The sequence below is a fragment of the Oryctolagus cuniculus genome, chromosome 11 (genome assembly GCF_964237555.1).
Source record: "Oryctolagus cuniculus chromosome 11, mOryCun1.1, whole genome shotgun sequence".
Taxonomy (NCBI): domain Eukaryota; kingdom Metazoa; phylum Chordata; class Mammalia; order Lagomorpha; family Leporidae; genus Oryctolagus; species Oryctolagus cuniculus.
In genome coordinates this window covers 38716850-38740570 of record NC_091442.1, presented here as the reverse complement: position 1 = coordinate 38740570, position 23721 = coordinate 38716850, and the positions used below count along the sequence as shown (strand labels likewise).

Sequence of the window (23721 nt, the reverse complement as noted above, 5' to 3'; positions counted from 1 at the left end):
TATATACGAAGTTCTATTCAGAACATGAACAAATAATGACGTTTCTTTGTGGAAAACATTAAAAGAGATTAAATATGATAAAAGTCCTGTTTTTCCTTTTTTTTTTTTTTTTTTTTTTTTTTTGACAGGCAGAGTGGACAGTGAGAGAGAGACAGAGAGAAAGGTCTTCCTTTGCCGTTGGTTCACCCTCCAATGGCCGCCGCGGCCGGCGCGCTGCGGCCGGCGCACCGCGCTGATCCAATGGCAGGAGCCAGGAGCCAGGTGCTTTTCCTGGTCTCCCATGGGGTGCAGGGCCCAAGCACCTGGGCCATCCTCCACTGCACTCCCTGGCCACAGCAGAGAGCTGACCTGGAAGAGGGGCAACCGGGACAGAATCCGGCGCCCCAACCGGGACTAGAACCCGGTGTGCCGGCGCCGCTAGGCGGAGGATTAGCCTAGTGAGCCGCGGCGCCGGCCCGTTTTTCCTTTTTTAAAAAATATTTATTTTATTTGAAATACAGAGAGAGAGAGAGATGTCTTCCATCTGCTGGTTCACTCCCCAAGTGGTCACAGTGGCCGGAGCTGAGCCAGTCGAAAGCCAGGAGCTCCTACGTGGGTGCAGACACCTAAGGATTTGGGCCATCTTCCACTGTTTTCCTAGGCACATTAGCAGAGAGCTGGATTGGAAGTAGAGAAGTCAGGACTTGAACTGGCACCCAAATGAGCTGCCGGCACTACAGCCCTGGGCTTTAAACCTCTCCATCACAGCTACAGACTCCCAGTCCTGTTTTTTCTTAGCTGTGTGGTTTAAATGACACTAGTAAAAAGGTTATCTTTTTTTCTCAACATCCTTAAGTTTCCTTCATTAATCCATCGAATAATTACTGAGCAATTACTCAGTGCCAGGAATTATTCTAGACACTGAGTAAACAAAACATAAAAATCCCTGTCCTTTGTTTATCTTATATTCTGGTAAGGAAGAGACAGACCAATGACAAAACCAGTCAAAGGCCTGCGCCGCAGCTCACTTGGCTAATCCTCCGCCTGTGGCGCCAGCACCCTGACTTCTAGTCCTGGTTGGGGCACCGGATTCTGTCCTGGTTGCTCCTCTTCCAGTCCAGCTCTCTGCTGTGGCCCAGGAAGGCAGTGGATGATGGCCCAAGTGTTTGGGCCCTGCACCCGCGTGGGAGACCAGGAGGAAGCATCTGGCTCCTGGCTTCGGATCGGCGCAACACACGGGCCATAGCAGCCATTTGGGGGCAAACCAATGAAAAGGAAGACCTTTCTCTCTGTCTCTCTCTTATGCTTAATGAGTAGCAAGGAGAATAGGATGAGTATGAATGGAATGGGTATAGGATGGAATGAAATGTGACGTCAAAGAGGTAACTAACAGCCTGATACAAAGGTCTGTAGGACATTGTAAGATCATGAACTTTTCCTGTGAGTGAAATGAGAAGATATTTGAGGGTTTTGAGCTGAGAACAGTAAGTTCTAACTTTTATTTTTAATAGGATCTCTGTCTTTGAAAAACCTGTTTAGTTTAAGATGCCTAATAAAACACGTAGAATCCTTTGTATATACAATTATGGGTTCAGGGAGGAGGTCAGAGCTGGAGATAAACCTTTCATTATATAGATCGCTGAAAGTGAGTAAGAACAACAAAGTAGGCTTATAAATAGAAAAGTAAAGAGATTGAAAACTGACCATTGAAGCATGTCAGCATTTAAAAGTGGAAGAGGTAGGAAGGAACCATCCTGAGCAGCTAGGAATAAGCTACCAGAGAAGAAAAAGGGAGTTCAGAGTTTGGGATATCCAGAAGACAAGTGAATAAAGTATTTAGGTAAGAATATGGGTCAATAAAGGATAACCATTGAATTTAACACTGTAGAGACAACCAGTGGTACGGAATGACTTTGGTGGAATGATGAAGGATGAAAGTGACTAGGTTGGATTCAAGAGTGACTAGGGGCCGGCGCGGCGGCTTACTAGGCTAATCCTTCGCCTAGCGGCGCCGGCACACCGGGTTCTAGTCCCGGTCGGGGCGCCGGATTCTGTCCCGGTTGCCCCTCTTCCAGGCCAGCCCTCTGCTGTGGCCAGGGAGTGCAGTGGAGGATGGCCCAGGTGCTTGGGCCCTGCACCCCATGGGAGACCAGGAAAAGCACCTGGCTCCTGGCTCCTGCCATCGGATCAGCGCGGTGCGCCGGCCGCAGCGCGCCAGCCGCGGCGGCCATTGGAGGGTGAACCAACGGCAAAGGAAGACCTTTCTCTCTGTCTCTCTCTCTCACTGTCCACTCTGCCTGTCAAAAAAAAAAAAAAAAAAAAAAAAAAAAAAAAAAGAGTGACTAGGAAGGCGAGCTATTAGAGACAATAAGGACGGGCAATTCCTTTTTCTAAAATATTTGACTATCAAGTTTCAGGTATCATGATACTTCATCTCTAAAACACACTTCAAAGTATTTCAAAAACACAGTCTACAGTAAGCACAGCTCCATTATCACACTAAAGGAATTTCTTATTGATTATAGTAGTGGTTAAATTTCTTATTTTGATAGGATCCCATTAGTTTTAAAATTTCTACAGTTGTTGGTTAATAGAATCCCACAAATCTAGATTTATCTGAGTGTTTGCTTATAACTGAGGATAAAAATATTTGTAAGAATCCTCCATAAATGATGTTACATATATTATAGTAGTATAATATAATATTATGTATTATTATAGTATGTCATATAATAATATAATGGTGCTACATGTATTATAATAAATAATAAAAACATAATTTTAAAAAAATAATAAGAAAATCATAATATGTAATACAAAGAACTATGTCCTAAAGTAGGTGAAAGGAGTTGGGATATTTTTGTACAAGTAGAGGAAATGGCCTTCAGTAGATGTACATTGTAACAGGCAAGAAAAAGGCAAAGCATGTGGTCACAGGGAGGGTAATGCATACACTTGGTGATGAGACTTGTGATTCTTTTCTGTTTGCTTAGATTTTCTTAGTGATATAGGAAGTAAGGTCATCAGCTGAGAAAAGGAATAAGAGAGAAAGTTTTTCTGCCAAGGACCACTGGATATTTATAACATCACTTATGGGCCATACAAAATTATCAACTTAAAAATTAGCCTGCTACAGGTTTATTGAATTTCAAGTCTCACATGTGGTTGCCTTGGCTGGCCAGACCAAGTAGTTTCACAGGCCTTAATAGCCAAATGCCCAGTGGTTTCCCACCCGATTCTAAAGGTTTGAAAAAGGAGAGTTGTGAAATCATTCTCTTTTTTTTTTTTTTTTTTTTTGACAGGCAGAGTGGACAGTGAGAGAGAGAGACAGAGAGAAAGGCCTTCCTTTGCTGTTGGTTCACCCTCCAATGGCCGCCGCGGCCATTGCGCTGCAGCCGGCGCACCGCACTGATCCGATGGCAGGAGCCAGGTGCTTATCCTGGTCTCCCATGGGGTGCAGGGCCCAAGCACTTGGGCCATCCTCCACTGCACTCCCTTGCCACAGCAGAGAGCTGGCCTGGAAGAGGGGCAACCAGGACAGAATCCGGCGCCCCGATCAGGACTAGAACCCGGTGTGCCGGCGCCACAAGGTGGAGGATTAGCCTAGTGAGCCGTGGCGCCAGCCATGAAATCATTCTTTAAGAGAGTGCCAGAGAAGGAAATGTAATGGGATGGCTGAGCCTTAATAAGAATATCCTTGAAGATCATGATCATGTAAAATAAGATGAGTCATCATGATGACTGGAGTTTGTATAGCCATATTTAGTGATGTGGTAAGCGTGAAGTAAGGAGTGTTGGATTAAACCAGATTATAAATTTGTCAATCAAGTATAACCAAGTGAGACAGAGTCTAGGAATTCTAAGTTAAATACAAGGGGTGATTTTAATGATGGGTTCTGATGAATTTATTGGTTTAGAAGGGAAATGTTATACTGATGGTAAAAAGATGACAGGATCGATGGATTGTAGGTCTCTGGGAGACAAAAGAATTGTTAGCCTAGGGGTACTAGAAAGAGTAAAATGGAAATACTAGAGCTGCTGGTCAAAGAGTAGAAGGCCTGCAGTTAAGATTATGGTGAGATTGTAGTTGTTGGTAATGACATGACTTGGTTGTGATTGTGAAGTGGGTTTCTGAGATAGATCATAGAAGCATAAGGGCAAAGAAAGCCAGTAGACTGTGAGATCTCAAGTATTAGAAGAGTCATCTCTGTGAGTATTGATATTACCAGGAGTAAAGACAGGAGTATTAGAGTGGCATTGAGCCAGGAGCTAAGATCCTCAAGAAGGGAGAATGACTACACTCACTAGATATCTGAGGTAAGCAGGGGTAGTAGATGGTGTAGTTTAATAACATGATATTCAAGATTGGGTGCTTTGTGGAGGAAAGCCAGACTATGGACTGGAATTGATGCAAGAAGGACAGACTATGGGAGAGAATGGTTAGCTTCTTAAAAAGATACAGGGGAGGCCGGCGCCGTGGCTGAATAGGCTAATCCTCCACCTGCGGTGCCGGCATACTGGGTTCTAGTCCCAGTTGGGGTGCCGGATTCTATCCCGGTTGTTCCTCTTCCAGTCCAGCTCTCTGCTGTGGCCCGGGAGTGCAGTGGAGGATGGTCCAAGTGCTTGGGCCCTGCACCCGCATGTGAGACCAGGAAAAGCTCCTGGCTTCGGATCAGCGTGGTGTGCTGGCTGCAGCGGCCATTTGGAGGGTGAACCAACGGAAAAGGAAGACCTTTCTCTTTATCTCTCTCTCTCACTGTCCACTCTGCCTGTCAAAAAAAAAAAAAAAAAAAAGAAAAGAAAATGTATTAAAAAGATACAGGGGAAGCGGTGTCCTCAAAGGAGAACTAGGTTTTACTTAGACTTAAGTGAGCTGGTGAATGGATAAAGGGGCTTTTATTAATGACTGTGACTGATTAATGAGTAGAAATGCTTCATCATTGAAGATGAGTGGAAAGCGGAAATGTTCAACACTGCTTTGGCAGAAGGAATGATTTGGAAGTTGTAAACTTCTTATGACAGATTTAAATATGAATAAGGAACATATGAGATTAATTTTGATAATTTTAAATCTATAATAGTACTGGAACTTCAAAGGTCATGAGAGAGATCTTGTCAGGAACACCCAGGATTCTAGATAGTTACCTTGTGGAAGAGGCATGGACACCAAAGGAGAAGCAACAAGGACTCCTTGTCTCACTCATGTTGACTTCCACTTTTTGAGGGATGAGTTTGAATTGTAGCTCTTCCTATACTCTACTTACTTTTCCAGTTGTTATCCCATTTTTATTCTGGTATCTGCTCTTTTATCCTTTGTTTCTCTTCCCACCTTCATCTTCATTGCATCTCTGCGCCTCTGTTCAGTGTCTATTGGGAAGCATAAGCACCAAGATATCAGTGGCATGCAAATGAGACATTGTATTCATTTTCACTCAAAAACAAAATGTTTTTTAATCAGTTGGGCATTCATTTTGTTTGTCCCATTTCAAACATTATAATTTTCAGGTAACTCAAAAGCTGTTCACTATCTATTTTTGGTTATATCTTTCTATTTATTGCCAGTGTATCCATTATTTGAAATATATTCATAAAAGTGTTTTCTTGGTCAGAACTTTTGAAATAACAAGTTATTTAAAAAATTTAAGTTGAGTTTAGAGAAGAGCATTAAATGGAAAACTTGAACTTAAAAATAAACTAAAAGAATTTGCATTTGCCTCATTTTGTGGTGGTGAGAAGAAACCAGATTACACAGAACAGTATCATAACTTGTACAAAGTCACACAGTTAGTAAATGGCTAGAATTTTGAAACTTAAGTGTGTACCCCATCCTTGAATCATCCAGTTTACAGGTTGACTGGAAGGGCTTTGTAAAGGCAGTAAAGTCAAAGCTTCATGCTGTTCAAAAAAACATTTGAATCATTTGTGGAATATGTAATAAAAATGGGAAGCAGCTAATGTTGTCTAAAAATGTTGCCAGCACGTTTTTTCCATATAGTTAGTAGCAAATTCTCAGTGTTTCCTGGGTTATTTGAAAGATAATTTTTCTCTTTAATTATATTAAGATTTAACTTTTAAAAGGATTTGCCAAGAAGCTTTAAAAAATAAAGCAAAATCTAAGAATTATTTTCATCCTGAAAGTGCTAAATTTACCATGCCTTAGGAATTTCAGGTTATTTGATATGTTTCTCTTTTCTTTTCCATCTTTACCTTTAAATGATCTCAGTTAAATGTGTAAAATAATCCAGGTCTGTGGTTTCAAGCATCTAGGAGGATTCTGTTAATGAGATACTTCCCTCCCAGTACATACATGTACTGTTGGCATCTGAGCTTCAATTTCTGCTTGGAAGTATTTTGGTGCCATTTACCCAAAGTTAGTCCAAGAGAGAGCTTGTTCAGAGGTCTTCAAACATTGACGGAAAATGCATGCTATGAAGTAAGCCTACCCTTTGATTCTATTTTCTCAGGAATTTCTTGAAGTACCCTCCTTTGTTTTCCCACAGCCCATGGCTATGCTTTTAAGTTACACAATCTTTGGCCTTAGTTTATATTAACTTTTTAAAAATGTTATTTATTTGAAAGAGTTACAGAGAGAGAGATCTTTCATCCACTGGTTTACTCCCCAGATGGCTGCAACGATCAGGGCTGGGCCAGGCCAAAGCCAGGAGCCAGTAGCTTTATCCAGGTCTCCCACATAGGTGCAAGGACCCAAGCACTTGGGGTCATCCTCCACTGCTGTCCCTTTAGCAGAGAGGTGGAATAAAAACAGAGCAGCCAGGACTCGAACTAGCACCCACATGGGATGCTGGTGTTACAGGCGGCAGCTTAACTTGCTGTGCCACAACGCCAGCCCCTATATTTACCTTTTTATTTGAGAGAGGAAGAGAGAGAATAGGACTGGCTGGGGATGGAGGTGGAGATGTGTGACAAGTGCACAAGCACACTCCCATCTTTTGGTTCACTTCTCAGATGCCCACAACATTCAGGGCTAAGCCAGGCCCAGAGCAGAGAGCTGGGAGTAGTCAGTCCAGTCTACCATGTGAAGTGGCAGGAACCCAAATACTTGAGCCATCACTACTGTCGCCCAGGGTCCTCTTTAGCAGGAAGTTGAATCAAGAACTGGAGCCAGAAGTTGAACCCAGGCACCCAGATTGTGGGATGCAGGTATCCCAGATGCTGGACTATATAGCCCCATTCCTCTTTGACCTTTAAGCAGAATTTTTGGCTATTCTATTTGTATATCATTCTTTCTGCATACTAACTAGCTGGCTAACTATCACTTTTCCTCACACATGTTGCATGATGTTATTTGGCAGGATTTAATCAGACTACTTTAAACAGTTTGTTGTTGCTTTTTTTTTCTAAAATTAAAATGTCATGCAACATATAGGTTACTATTTTAATGTATTCATTTTTATACGTTACCCTCTAAGTACATACAATTGATATAGGCCGGCGCTGCGGCTCACTAGGCTAATCCCCGCCTGCGTCGCCAGCACCCTGGGTTCTAGTCCCTGTTGGGGCGCCGGATTCTGTCCCAGTTGCTTCTCTTCCAGTCCAGCTCTCTGCTGTGGCCTAGGAAGGCAGTGGAGGATGGCCCAAGTGCTTGGGCTCTGCACTCTCACTTGGGCTCTCTCACTGTCTAACTCTGCCTGTCAAAAAAAAAAAAATTGATATACTCCTGGTCTGTTTTTGTTGTTTTGGTTCACTGATTATACTTATTTCATGTATTCCTAAATAATCTTCATAATTATATCTGCAGCATTGTGTTTCTTATCAGTAAGTTATGAATTACTGTCATGATATGCTTTAGGTTCCTTATCCTTGTATCCCTGAACAATCTGTAGTTTTATTTTTGACCTTAAAAATGTGTCCGTTGTGTTTTCTTCTGTTGTTTGCCTTTTGATATTAATCGTTCTGTCTTTGAGAGCTATCTATATACGTAGGTGCAGACATGCTTTTACTATTATGGATAACATGATAATATTGTGGATAACATAATAAAATGGCCAGGAGCTTCTTCCGGGCCTCTCATATGGGTGTGGGGTCCAAGCACTTGAGCCATCTTCCACTACTTTGCCAGGCAATCAACAGGGAGCTGGATTGTATGTGGACCAGCTGGGACTTGAACCTGTGCCCATTGCAGGCAGAGGCTTAACCTGTACTACAGTGCTGGCCCTGGTAACTCTGAATTTTAAGCTACCAGTTTATAGGTGACTTTTTCAAATGCAGTGCATGGATTACAACCTGCCCATAATGGAATTTGGGGAATTTTTAACAGTTTCTTTTGATTGTGGAAAAAACATATTAAGCTTGAAGTCAGAAAATCTAAATTTAACTACCTGTCATTTTGGTGGGGTTTAAATGAAAAAAGGCAGATAAAAGCCAGTTTAGCACATAGTTGTCAGAGTAAACATTTATTTACTACCTTTAAAATTTTTTCATTATATAAAATAATCATTAAAAATATATACAATGGCCAGCACTACGGCTCAGTAGGCTAATCCTCTGCCTGTGGCGCAGGTACACGGGGTTCTAGTCCCAGTCAGGGCGCTGGATTCTGTCCTGGTTGCCCCTCTTCCAGTCCAGCACTCTGCTGTGGCCCAGGAGTGCAGTGGAGGATGGCCCAAGTGCTTGGGCCCTGAACCTGCATGGGAGACCAGGAGAAGCACCTGGCTCCTGGCTTCGGATCAGCGTGGTGCGCCGGACACAGTGAGCCGGCCTTAGTGGTCATTAGGGGGTGAACCAACAGTAAAGGAAGACCTTTCTCTTAATCTCTCCCTCTCACTGTCCACTCTGGATAGATAGATAGATAGATAGATAGATAGATAGATAGATAGATAGATAGATATACACACACACACACACACACACAAAATGTGCATATAAAGTTTAAAGAAAGCTAACAAAATGAACATTAGTGTCCTTGCAAACATTGCCAGTGTCCACAGTCCCTTATGTTACTCCCAATTACATTACCTATCTTCCTTTACCAGAGGAAACTGTAAACCTACATTTTGAGTTAATCATTCTTTTCTAAATAGTTTTGCCACAGTTCTGAATATCCCTGAACAATCTATAGTTTAAACATTATAAATGTGTCTGTTGTATATTCTTCTGTTGTTTGCCTTTTGATATTAATCATTGTTTTTGAGAGCTATCTATACACATAGGTGCAGACATGGTTCATTCATTTTAACTGCTGCATAGAATTGCATTGCATTAATATCTCACATTGTACTCCTTCTGTTGCTAGTTATTGTAGTTTATTGTATTACAGGAGTACTTCAAAAAGTTTATGGAGAAATGGAATTAAAAGACACATTCATTTTTGTGCAGAACAATATTTTATAGTCCCTGCATAGTTGTTTTTTTGTTTTGTTTTGTTTTTTGTTTTTTTTTGACAGGCAGAGTGGACAGTGAGAGAGAGAGACAGAGAGAAAGGTCTTCCTTTTGCCGTTGTTCACCCTCCAATGGCCGCCGCGGCTGGCGCGTTGTGGCCGGCGCACCGCGCTGATCCGATGGCAGGAGCCAGGAGCCAGGTGCTTCTCCTGGTCTCCCATGGGGTGCAGGGCCCAAGCACTTGGGCCGTCCTCCACTGCACTCCCTGGCCACAGCAGAGAGCTGGCCTGGAAGAGGGGCAACCGGGACAGAATCCAGTGCCCCGACCAGGACTAGAACCCGGTGTGCCGGCGCTGCAAGGCGGAGGATTAGCCTAGTGAGCCGCAGCGCCAGCCCCTGCATAGTTTTTTTAATACTGCGCATTCTCTGTGAAGACCACACATAAAATGCCTTTGTGAATATTAGATTGCTCAGATATACATGGAACTTCTTGGATGTAAGTAGAATTTCCTGGTTGTGGAGGATGATCATTGTTACCTATACTAAGTCATGCCAAATTGTTTTCTGAAATTCTTGCCCCAGTAATGTTCATTCCATTGCTCTTCATCTTTATCATTAATTGATATTAGTTTTTTTTTTTACTAGTTGAATATAAGTAATGATATTTCATTATGGCCTCAATTGGTGTGTTCTCAAATATTTATGGAGTACCTAGCATATGACAGACTCAATTCTTGTCACTTGGAGACACAGCAATGAACAAAATAGACAAAAATCTAACCCTTCCCTGGATCCTACCTTCTGAAGTGCATGGGTTGGGGATGGGAGAAAAGGAGTTGCTAAACAAATAGGTAAATATATATATACTATTTTTCCTGGGGATTGATGGCTATGGAAGCAAAAACATGAAGGCCAGATTAGGAATAGGAAATTGGGTGGTGGGAGTGGGTAGCAATTTAAATAGGACAGTCATGGAAGGTTTCATTGAGAAAGTGATACTTAAACAAAGACCTGTGGGATCTGATAATGCATGTCATGTGTTTTCCTGGGTAAAGCAAATTCAAAGATCTTGAGGGGAAAACATTTTTTTTTTTTTTTTTTTTTTTTTTTTTTTTTTTTTGACAGGCAGAGTGGACAGTGAGAGAGAGAGACAGAGAGAAAGGTCTTCCTTTTGCCGTTGGTTCACCCTCCAATGGCCGCTGCGGCCGGCGCACCACGCTGATCCGATGGCAGGAGCCAGGAGCCAGGTGCTTTTCCTGGTCTCCCATGGGGTGCAGGGCCCAAGCACCTGGGCCATCCTCCACTGCACTCCCTGGCCACAGCAGAGAGCTGGCCTGGAAGAGGGGCAACCGGGACAGAATCCGGCGCCCCAACCGGGACTAGAACCCGGTGTGCCGGCGCCGCTAGGCGGAGGATTAGCCTAGTGAGCCGCGGCGCCGGCCCGAGGGGAAAACATTTCTGATGTGTCCAGCAGACAAGTATAGCAGAGCAGAATGAGCCAGGATATGAAGAGTAGAAGATGAGGTCAGAGAGATAGCCAGATCACAAAGGGTTTTGTGGATCTCTCTGTGGACTTTAGGTTTTACTTTGTGTGAGATGGGAAATAGTGATGTGAACGAACTTTGCTTTGTAAACAATTACTCATGTACCTGAGTATTAATGAGAAACATTTCTTCAAGTGTTTCTACACCTTTGAAATGTCCATTCATGTCTTGGACCATTTTATGTAATCTTATCTGTTTTGTTGTCTCATATGAGTTGTTATTTTATTCTGGGCTGATTTTTTTTTCATGATTTTTTATCAGTTCTGATTTTTAGGCTAATCTTTTGTCACTCATGTTTTGCAGAGACCTTTTCCTGGGAACTTTGTGATTTATATTTTTGTCTCTGTCTTTGAACAGCAAATGATTGAATTTATTAAACTTGCCCCTTTATGTACCTTAGGTGCACTTAGTTTGATTAGATGTTAACTTTGGCTTAGAATGCTCTCTCGTCTTGGGTCCAACATGGCCCTCTTTTATTTATTTATTTTTTCATAATAAGTGAGCCACCTGCAAAACCTAGAACCTTGCAACAACTTACATTTACCTATTTGGCTCCCGTTTGCCTATGTAACCATCATCCAAATTTCAGTATTCATTTCTTGACTTTTAAATATTTAATTGACAAGTATTGAACATATTGTGTGATGTGTTTATTATGTAATAATTACCACGACCACATCAATTAATGTATGCATCACCACTCATGCTATACATTAGATCCCCAGAACTTGTTCATCTTGTAACTGAAACTGTGTACCCTCTGACCAACAACTCCCCATTTCTCCTATTCCCCACCCCCTGGCAACCACTGTTTCATACTTAACTTCTGTGAGATCGCCCTTTTAGTTTCCACATATAACTGATATCTTACAGTGTTTGTTTTCCTGTGTCTGTTTTATTTCACTGAGAATAATGTTGTTGCAAATGGCAGGATTTCCTTCTTTATTCATTTAGCCATGGATGGTCACTTAAGATGTTTCCTTATCTTGGCCATTATGAATGATGCTGCAGTGAATAGGTTGTATGTATCTCTTTGAAATACTTATTTTTTCCCTTTATACTCAGAAGTGAGATTCCTGTATCTTATATCCTATTTTTAATTTTTCAAGGAACCTCCATACCGTTTTTCTTAACGGCTGTACCAGTGGCATTGCCACCAACAGTGTACAAGTATTTCCTTTTCCTCACACATGATATTTTGTGTCTGTTCATAATTGCTATCCTAAGAACTATGAGATATTTATTGTGATTTTTATTTGCATTTATTTCTCTGATGATTAGTGACATTGAGCACCTTTTTATATGACTTTGCCATTTATATGTCATTTTTGTAGCATTGTATATAGATGTATATCACTTATAAGCATTCCTAAGAAGTGAGAGTTAATAACAAAAAAGAGTGAAATACTGATAAATTCTGTAACATGAATGAAAGAAGCCAAACACAAGAAGATTGCATATTTCATGTAAAATGTCCAGAACAGGGAACACGATATAGAAAGGAAGTATATCAGTGGTTGCTTGGGAGAAGAAGAGTAATAATTTCTTTCTGAGGAGATGAAAATGTTGTAAAATTTTGGTGGTGGTTGTACATATCTATGAATATACTAAAAACCATTGAATCAGGTATTTTAAATGGGTGAGTTGTATGCGTTGTATGTTACATGAACCGTAGTCATTAAAGCTACTAATATGATAGGGAGAATTGGGAAGTATTTGGGATATTTTTAAATCTTTTTTGAACCTTTTTTTCACATAGCATTACTTGTATATTGCTAAGATTTATCTGTATGTTGCTTGGGTTTGTTCATTTGACTGTTGTACTGCAGTTTACATGGGCATATGTTTCAGTTCTTACATGTTTACTGTGGTAAATCATGCTGTTAGGAATATTTCAATAAATGTCTTACAGTACATGTTTAAACTTTTCTGTTTATTTAGGATTATAATTACTAGGTCATAGGGTATATGAATGTTCAGTTTTGAAGTGTGGTAATATTAGTTTACATTCCTAACACTAAACTTAAATTCCTATCATTGATTAATTAGCATTTCTCTTAACATTAATGAGGTTGGACCTTACAGGTTTCCTCCTTGGTAAAATAGTGATTTGGCCATTTTTCCATTGTATTGCATATGTTTTCTCTTGGATTTTAGGAGTTCTTTAATTTTTATACATATACTGATCCTTTGTCTTTTATAGGCTACCAGATAACTTCTAATTTGTAACTCTTCCTTTCTCTGCTTTCTTGTGTCATCTAATGAACAAGCTACTTGATTTTAAAATTGTCAGGTTTATCTTCTATTTTTATTAAAGATTTATTTATTTATTTATTTGAAAGGCAGGATTAGAGAGAAAGAAAGAGAGGTCTTCCATCCTCTGGTTCACTTTCCAAATGGCTGCAATGCCAAAGCTGGGCTGATCCAAAGTCAGGAGCCAGGAGCTTCTTCAAGGTCTCCCACGTGGATACAGGGTCTCAAGCGCTTGGGCCATCTTCTGCTGCTTTCCCAGGCCATAGCAGAGAGCTGGGTTGGAAGTGGAACCGGCAGAGACTTGAAATGGCATCCATATAGGATGCCGGCACTGTAGGCAGCGGGTTTTCCCACTACTACACAGTACCAGCCCCAAGTTTATCTTTTGTAATTAGCATTTTCTGTGCTTTATTTAGAAAATCCTTTATGTGAAAATGACAGCAATGTTCTCCTTTAGTTTCTACTAAAAGACTCAAGGTTTTCAGCATTATTGCTTGATTTTTTTTATCTGAGATAGGGATCTATTTTTACCCTGTGTCTCAATACCATCTTTATCGTTTTCCATTTATTGAATAATCTCTTCTCTCCCTCACCCCCAAGTTATCTGACACGTCAGCTCTGTTGTGTACAGAGTTCCAGAACTGCACAGATCTGTTAGTTGGCTCTCTGTTTTTGCGGACCAGTAAGTCTGCCCTTCCCTAAACCAGTACCACATTCATAGAATTGGAATAAGAGTACTAGTGACCACCCCTTACCCCATATTTTTTTTAAGGATTTTTTAATTTATTTATTTGACAGGTAGAGTTTCAGACAGTGAGGGGGGAGAGAGAAAGAGAGAAAGGTCTTCCTTCCGTTGGTTCCCTCCCCAAAAGGCTGCAACGACCGAAACTGCGCTGATCCGAAGCCAGGAGCCAGGAGCTTCCTCCCGGTCTCCCATGTGGGTGCAGGGAACCAAGTACTTGGCCCATCCTCCACTGCTATCCCAGAGAGCTGGACTGGAAGAGGAGCAACTGGGACTAGAACCAGCACCCATAAGGGATGCCGGCGCCACAGGCAGAGGATTAATCTAGTGCGCCATGGTGCCTGCCCCCTTTTACCCCATATTTAGGCCAGTGGATGTGAGGGTTCTGTGAAGAAGGCAAACCACAAACAGTGTGTGAAATACTGCAGAAGGTAGTATCCTCAAGAAAGAGCCAAGGTTTGGTTAAAGCAAGAAGATAAAGAAAATGTTCAGAGTTGTAATGAGTTTTTACTGATGATGTACTATGAATTCCATAAAATTTAGTGTAGAGAGTTGATAGAGATGGAGGAGAGAGAGAAACAGAAGAGTGGTGTGCAGATAGCTTCTGGGAATTAGAACATGGGATATTAGGGGGAATCTGATGACTAAAGGTGTTTGATGGTAACCAAAATAGGGATAAAAGATAAGACATTATTCCTGGAAACAGATTGTGTAGTGAAACTATGTTGTAGATTAGGGAAGGGAAGTTATCTGCTGTTTCCATAGGTACACCAAGCCAGTCCTCATAACTCCTTTTCTGGGAAGTGGCAAATTTACAAGGCTAGGCCGGTGCCACGGCTTACTAGGCTAATCCTCCGCCTTGCAGCGCCGGCACATCGGATTCTAGTCCTGGTCGGGGCGCTGGATTCTGTCCCGGTTGCCCCTCTTCCAGGCCAGCTCTCTGCTGTGGCCAGGAAGTACAGTGGAGGATGGCCCAAGTGCTTGGGCCCTGCACCCCATGGGAGACCAGGATAAGCACCTGGCTCCTGCCATCGGATCAGCGCAGTGTGCCAGCCGCAGCTCACCAGCCGTAGCGGCCATTGGAGGGTGAACCAATGGCAAAAAAAGGAAGACCTTTCTCTCTGTCTCTCTCTCACTGTCCACTCTGCCTGTCAAAAAAAAAAAAAAAAAAAATTTTACAAGGCTATTCTAATTCCTGGTTGACAGAGGAGCAGGTAAGAAAACCATTGTTACTAAAAAACTCATTATCTTAAAACTCCAAGACCCACTTTTCAATCCTGTCAGAAATGGTATTACTTTGCTCTGTAGTGCTATCTTGTATCCTTAGCATTGAAGAGAGATCCATTGTCTGATGTTTTGGAATTTCACTGAGAAGTATCTGACAGATCGGTAGCTTATCCCTTAGTTTACTTAGTCTTGCTTGAAATTAATTGGATTTTTCATCAGTTTTGAAAACTTAGCATTTTCTCTTAAAGTATTATGTTTTCTTCATCTTCTTTATTTTATCATTCCAGAAATCTTCCTATGTGGTACGTTCTCACTTTATATATGATAAGTCATATATTCTATATCTTTGAACGTATGTAGCATGCTGGGTGATTTCTTCAGTTATTTTTCAGTTCATTTATTCTTTTTAAACAGTATGCTGTTTAACTTAGCCATAGGCTTTGTCATTTCAGTAATGTTTTTGCTTTGTTATTATGTTATTATTTTTTCCAGTTGTCTCTCTCTCTCTCTTTTTTTTTTTTTTTTTAAGATTTATTTAGTTACTTGAAAGAGTTAGAGAGAGAGAGATCTCGATCTTTGATCCGTTACCTCGTTTGCCATGTAGTTGAAACAACCATGCCGAAGCCAGGAGTTTCATCCAATCTTTCACATGGGTCCAGGGACCCAACTACTTGGGCCACCCTCCGCTGCTTTTCCCAGGTCATTAGCAGGCAGCTGGATCAGAAGAGGAGCAGCTGGGACTGAAACCAATCGCCACAGGGGATGCCAGTATCATAGGCAGCAGCTTTACCCACTATGCCACAAATGCCAGCCTATCTCATCCTTTTGACAATTTTCACATTTTTATAGATGTTGTATTTGTATACTTTGATAATTCCAAAATCCATTATCTTTGAGGCTCTGATTTTAATTTTTTGTTTCTGTTTACTCTAGTTCACTGTGAGTTTTGATTGTGATCTCATTGTTCTTGTATTTTTTGTTTGCCTGTGGGAATTCATAGGAGCCTGGGTTAGAAGTGCTTCTTTCAGAGAGTATTTGCCCGGTGCCTAAAGGCATTTCTAATCCATGACCAGTTGAAACAAAATTTGGGGACTTATTATTATTACTTTAGGCCACACAAGTAGTGAGAATTCCAGCCACAAACCCAGGGATTTTGGGGCTTGTGGTTATAAATTCTCTGGGGGAATTGAGAGGGGGAATATATTTTTACTTCTCTTTTTCTGCCCATAGCCAGAGCCCAAATGGGCATGCATTTGAGTTGTGAGGGGAGGAGCAGCACCCACTGAAGGACACCCTTAAGGATTCTAGTTATATAGTGGTCTCTGATGGGGCCTCCCACAGTGATCAAGCTCCAAACTTTGTCTCCAGTTTGCCTGGGCAGCAGCCCATTACAACCCTAGATCCATATAAGACCATAAAAGAATAGTGTGCTTCCCCAAGGTAAATTTCCTGCTTCTGAGCTAGCTTAACGTTTCTGTTTGAGCCTTCTTATATACGAAGTAGACTCTGAGAAATTCCTTTGTTTTCTTATATTTTAATCACTCATTTCAAAGTTTTCGTGTATTTTCTATCTTGTCTATAAACATGTAAAAATAGCAGAACAAGTAGTTCTTCTGTCTTCTTTGATGTAAATTAATTAGCAGAATGGGTTCACCAGACTTGGCCAGAATTTTAGTCTATTAGGACAGCTTGATATTATGTACATTGTGATTGCGAACTGCTTGAAAGGCAAAGAAAACATACAAATAAATTACAAGCAAGTACAGGAAACAATAGCTCCATAATGAGGCCCAAATGTTCTCTTGTATTTGAAGTCAACTTTTAAAGAACATTTGACAAAGCAGGGACAGCTCAATTTACAGTAAGTTGAATATACTTCTCAAATGGAAGGCAGCATTTTTAGGGAGAGTAAAGATTCAGAACAGGGTTGAATGTGATAAGCCTCAGATTCAAGACACATGTCCAGGCCGGCGCTGCGGCTCAGTAGGCTAATCCTCCGCCTTGGGGCGCTGGCACACTGGGTTCTGGTCCCGGTCAGGGCACCGGATCCTATCCCCGTTGCTCCTCTTCCAGGCCAGCTCTCTGCTGTGGCCCGGGAGTGCAGTGGAGGATGGCCCAAGTGCTTGGGCCCTGCACCCCATGGGAGACCAGGAGAAGCACCTGGCTCCTGCCTTCGGATCAGCGCGGTGCGCCGGCCGCAGCGGCCATTGGAGGGTGAACCAACGGCAAAGGAAGACCTTTCTCTCTCTCACTGTCCACTCTGCCTGTCCAAAAAAAAAACAAAAACAAAAAAACACACATGTCTAACAATTCCTACTCAGTGAACAATTTAAAAAAAAAAAAAAAGATAATGGTCATTCAGTGATTACATATGGGATATCTTTTGCGACTACTTCTTTTAATGTTTTGGGAGATGCAAAATAACAGTTGCATGAAAGCATTTTTCATTCTGAGCAGCTTACCTATGCCCTTTTATTGTTATCCTTGTTCTTAGCAGTCTATTTTTCCATATAGAAGTTAGAACAGAATTTTTTTTTTTAATTTTATTTATTTATTTGAGAGGTAGAGTTACGGACACTGAGAAGGAAAGACAGAAAGGTCTTCCTTCTGTTGGTTCACTCCCCAAATGGCCACAACGGCCAGAGCTGTGCCAATCCAAAGCCAAGAGGCAGGAGCTTTTTCCTGGTCTCCCATGCAGGTGCAGGGAACCAAGCATATGGGCCATCTTCTACTGCTTTCCCAGGCCATAGCAGAGAGCTAGATTGGAAGAGGAGCAGCTGGGACTAGAACTGGTGCCCACATGGGATGCCAGCGCTGCAGGCAGAGGATTAACCTACTGCATCAAGGCACTGGCCCCAACAGTATTCTATCAGTATTAAGAGCAATCAAAGGATGTTTGTTAGCTCTGCTAAGTGGTAGTTTTTGCTGTTTACTATTGTTCTCAAGGTTAGTTTTTTTCTTTTTAATTTCTTGCATTATTGCTCCCAGTCTGTAAGACTGAGAACTACTTTGATGCATTCTCCCATTTGGTTGCTCTTTTGTTCAGCATACATTTATTTATTTGTTTGTTTGTTTTAAAGATTGATTTATTTATTTGAAAGGCAGAGTTACAGAGAGTCAGAGGCAGAGAGAGAGAGAGAGGTCTTTCATCTGCTGATTCACTCCCCAGATGGGCCATAGCTGCTCCAAGCCGAGGCTGCAGCGGCCGGAGCTGCACCAATCCGAAACCAGGGGCCAGGAGCCAGGAGCCAGGAGCTTCTTCCAGGTCTCCCATGCCAGGTGCAGGGTCTTAAGTACTTGGACTATCTTCTGTTTTCCCAGGCCATAGCAGAGAGCTGGATTAGAAGTGGAGCAGCCGAGACTCCAACCAGCACCCATATGGTTGCTGACACTGCAGGCAGCAGCTTTACCTGTATGCCACAGCGCCGGCCCCTCAGCATACATTTATAAGTGCAGGTCTTTCACTAGCCACTTGGGTTACCTTCATGAGGAAAACAAAATATGGCTTCTGTCTTCATGGCACTTGCATCCTAATAAGATCACTAATATTAATAATGTTTTTAATCACAAATATAAAGTTGCAAATGTGGTAAATAATAAAAACAGAAGAACACAATGCTGTAAGAGTTTAGGAAATAAATCTTTACCAAAGTTAAAACAAGAAGTTTGGAGATCATGAGCCAAGTTCACAATACCTCAATCTTCATCTTTCTCATTAGAAAGAATGATAATGTGGCTTATCTGCTATGCTGTAAAGATAACCCTGTTGTACACAGTCACTTTACCATGGATTATATAAAAAATGGCATTGGCTGATACCCACTTTATTTATCTAGGCCAAGTATACCTTTGATCCCTGTAGTATGAGTAGATGTGTCCTTTTTGCTATACCATTGGGGATATCAGATCAGTTTGAAAGGATGCCTTTGATGACAGTATTCTTCAGGGTGATTTTCTTTTGTAAAACTTTGTACCCAGAACAAGTTCCAAGTTTGGAGGTTCGGTGGTAGTGGTTACACTTTAAAATTTGAAATTGAGTGTTACATGATATGATTTATAACATACAATCAAAAAAAGAGATTCAGCCATGTTTATAAATATTCTCAGTGGTTCCTAAGTCCTCATAAATAAAACATGCCACTTGCACCCAATATCAGAAACTGTATAATGCCTGTTTTATATTTATAAACAAAGCCAATTATAATATCTGGTTGAATTATATCAAGTTTTTCATGTGCTTCCCTTTGAAGAGTTCAGTTATTTCAAATGAGTGATGTCAGGTAAAATGTATATTCTTGTTTTAATGGAGTTTGTAAGGATAATAAAAAACATTTTTGTATGTATGCAAACTGCCAAAATAATTCTGAATGGATATTGCTTAAATTATTACTGTCATAATTGAGTCATCTGTGTTTGTGGTTAGCTTTGAAAGGGATTTTTGCCCCTTATTTGCAGGATTATTGATGTTATTTTTAACTAATTGGGAAGTCCTTGGGTATACACTTAAAAACAAATTTGTGCAAAAGTAAAAACAGTTATAATGAAGTTGTTTTTCAGTCACATAGTGGTGGCTCTCAAATGAGGCAAAAACTGTCTCTGAAGAATGTTCTTGTATCTATGCCAAGAGGCTTCTGGGATGGGCATATTTTTAAGAACTTAGAACATAAACAACTGTGATCTGTGGCAAGAGATTTAAATGACCTCATGATGACAGAGAGAACAAAGCATTTCTAAGTTATCATGGTGGTGTTTTAATTCATTGCAATGTGTTTGTCATTTTACTATTTTGATGTATTAAGTGAGAGCCAGGCAAAAAATTACAGACTGTGTTTAACTGAAGATGCTTCTTTTTTATTGTTGTAAACAAACTAAATACCAGAAAAATATTTCCTAAGAATAAACTTTTCATGTATTATTCTAGAGCTACAGGTACCTTCTTCCTCCTACTCTTTTTTTTTTTTTTTTTTTTTTTTTTGTAAGCCATGTGAACCACTTAGGGATAAAGGTCATCTATTTAGATCCTAAGTTTTGATTAATTTTCTGTTGAAGAGAATGCATTCCAACTTGAAAGATCAAAAAGTTGGCTTGAAGTAAGAATTCCTCCTTCAAGACAGATCAATTAAGTGTTTATTAAGTATGTACTACATGTCTGGCACTATGCTAAATATTGTAGAATACAAAAGGTGACTGTAAGCTGCTTTTAGGCTAGTTGGAAGAAAAGACATACTTAGTTGAAACTTCTAAAGTGGAAACACTTTGTATAGTTAAGTACCAGATAAAACAGTGTATCACTTATGTGGTACAAATTATGACATAGTCCTTCTTTAAGTGTTTGTTTGTTTTGTGTCTTTATTGTTGTTGATTTGGTCTTCTTGTCCCCACAAAAGTGTGTGTGGCAATGAATGTTGAGACATTTTTTACTGTTGCTACTGGAGACACTGACATCTAGTAAAACAAAACCAGAGATGTGGCTAAATACCTCACAATTCATATGATAGCCTTTTACAACCCAGAATTTTGTTGCCAAATGACAATAGTACTGAAATTCAGAGACCGTAAGGTAAAACCTACAAATAGCAATGAGTTCATGAGAGAGATGGACTGTTGTCCTCCCCTTAGAGGCCTCTTTAGCTCCTGAAAATGTCTGCCTAAGGCACTTGGATCCTCACTCAGGAATAATCTTTGTGTTTGCATAAGTGGCCCCTATGAACATTGTATACAGGTTTCTCCAGTGCAGTGTTCCAAGAAGAGAATTCATGGCTTTTGTCAAACTCTCAAGATATCCATGTCTGTGAAAAGGTTGAGATACATAAACCAGCACTCTCTAGTCACCTAAAGGATATACATGGGAACTTCCTCAGCAAATTAAACAAAATACTTTTTTGCTTTAAAAATACTTAAAATATCTATTATTTAATTTAATGTTTTAAATAATAAAATCTTTATAAATGTATATTATAGAATACCATAAAGATTATTCTTTAAACATCATAGCTGTTAATACGTGCATTTAAAATTTGAGACTGCATTGATTATGTGCTGACTTATAGGCATAATAGTGAATTATTTTGTTAACGAAAAATTTATCAGAAATTGCTTTTCTCTGCTACATGAGGACCTCAGTTTATATATCCTAGATGCTGTTAATCTATTCATTCATTCAGCGATCTGGACTTGGTTTTGTATAGTCCACATTTTCCCCTGAAAACTATTTAGTAAAGTGAACCGTGTTTTTCTCGTAAGAACCATTTTTGAATTGAAAGTTGTGTTTCTGATTTGGCATCTGGTAAATCAGATCCTACCATCAGGATGTCATAAAAACAAATCTACATAACCTTGAGTGTGCATATAATTTAATACTCTTCTAAGTCATTGAAATTTGGAGATTAAGTCTTGGATGAAAAGACAAGGAAAGGGCTTTAGAGATCATTTGTTCCAATTGTTTCAAACTGTTTTAGGAGGGCTTAAGGCCCAAAGGCACTACTTTAGTTGATTTATGTATTTGGATCTGTTCCATCAAATATTTTGTTCTGGGTGGGGTAGCAAGGTTTGAGGCGCATGTGGGAAGGAGAGTTAAATACTTCTGGTCTATACTACCTGCAGTTTTCAGATAAAGATCCTGAAGACCGGGCCAGCGTCGCGGCTCACTAGGCTAATCCTCCACCTGCAGCGCTGGCACCCTGGGTTCTAGTCCCGGTTGGGGTGCTGGATTCTGTCCCAGTTGCTCCTCTTCCAGTCCAGCTCTCTGCTGTGGCCCGGGAAGGCAGTGGAGGATGGCCCAAGTGCTTGGGCCCTGCACCCACATGGGAGACCAGGAGGAAGCACCTGGCTCCTGGCTTCGGATCGGCACAGCGCGCCGGCCGTAGCAGCCATTTGGGGGGGTGAACCAACGGAAAAGGAAGACCTTTCTCTTTATCTCTCTCTCTCACTGTCTAACTCTGCCTGTCCAAAAAAAAAAAAAAAAAAAAAAAAAAAAGATCCTGAAGTCCAAAGCTTTAGATTTTATTCTTGGACTATACATTTCTTTATTCTATATTTAAAAAACAGTATTTTAGACATATCATATAGAAGACAACCAGGATCTCAAATTCCAACTGTGTAGCTTCCTAGATATGTGTTCTTCTTAAGCAGGTGGTCTGTATATTCATCAGCAGAAAAGAGAATTATGATATTTTTAGGAAACAAAGACCTTGAGAAATGGAAAAGTAAGATCAATAACAGCATTGAAAGAACTAAACTGTATAAAGTAGAATCTCGACTAGTTGATCATTTTGATTTTAATTATATGGCCTCAGTGTACTTAGGAGAACTCCATCCAGCACTGTGCCGATCCGAGTTTTTTGCTCCTGGGGTATTTTAATGGACACCCTCTTACTAATCAATTTTTTTTTTTTAAGATTTATTTATTTAAAAGAAAAGTAATGGAGGGAGGAAGGGAGAGAGAGAGAGAGAGAGAGAGATCTTCCATTAGCTGGTTGACTCTCCTGAGTGGCCTCAGTGGCAAGGGCCTTGGCCAGGCTGAACTGGGAGACAGGAACTCCATCCAGCTCTTCCATTTGGGTGGCAGGGGCCTAGATACTTGGGCTATCTTCTGCTGCCTTCCCAACCACATTAGCAGAGAGCTGGATTGAAAGTGAGGCAGCTGGTACTCAAACCAAATGCTGTCATCTTGAATGACTGCTTAACCCACTGTGCCTCAATGCCAGCGCCTTTATGCAAAACCTTAATTGCTAGTCAGCCATAAACTAATGAGGTTTTATTGTAGAATTTTTCTTAGATGCTCAAAATTAGTGTAGAGAAATGAAGATTGAACCTAAATATATGATTTTTCTCTTATGGTTTTTACCATTTATCAGTTTGCTGTGTTTGATTGTTGGTTCATTTGATTTTGTTTGGTTGTATTTATTATTACTTTTACTAGGAAATAGCTTTTAGAGAAATGGATCCTGTGTCATTCTGTGATCTTGGAGTATTACACATATTCATTATTGCATATTATTTTCTACTCTCTTACATATGTAAATTATTTTTATTTTCTTGTGTTTTTGTAAATTACATTTTAAAGTGATTATAGATATAACATTTTAAATTAAACTTTTGACTTTTCCTCAGGTCTTAAGGAAAGTGCAGAAGAAATGGTCAAAAACAAATTGGAAGGAAAAGATAAGTTGACCCCTTGGGAACAATTTTTAGAGAAGAAGAAAGAGAAAAGAAGACTGAAAAAGAAACAGAAGGTATCCGTGTTAATTATGATCAGATATTTATTGAATACGAACCATGTATCACTAAGCACGAGGTTCTTGGCACCATTAGTTCAAAATGTAATCATTGGCTGGAGTAGGCCTTGTCATGATCTCAATTGTAAGAAAAGAAAGTGAAATTCCATCTTTTCTGTGAGGCCATATAAAGCTATTCAAAACCTAGAAAAGCCCACTTTACTCACTTTGCCCTAATATTTTTCATTTTCGTGCTGAGTAAAATACACTGGTTGATACCAGTGTATAAAGAAGTATGATTCTGTTCTGTATTTTTGGGTAAAAGAAGTGCATGCAGACTTATTTATTTGAGAATATACACATATAGAAGTTTTTAATATAATAAAATTGTGCCATTTCTCAACCTGTGCTTTTCACTTTT

At 40.4% G+C, this 23721-nt stretch overlaps 1 protein-coding gene across 2 annotated transcripts in view; it reads left to right on the top strand.

The window, feature by feature from the left end:
• Positions 1-23721, top strand: part of ESF1 (ESF1 nucleolar pre-rRNA processing protein homolog) — a 71615-nt gene that overhangs the window by 30685 nt on the left and 17209 nt on the right. For both annotated transcript variants that reach the window (XM_051846204.2, XM_051846205.2), the window contains exon 10: positions 23197-23318. In XM_051846204.2, the coding sequence (XP_051702164.2) occupies positions 23197-23318 (122 nt within the window). The remainder of the gene's footprint in view (positions 1-23196; positions 23319-23721) is intronic.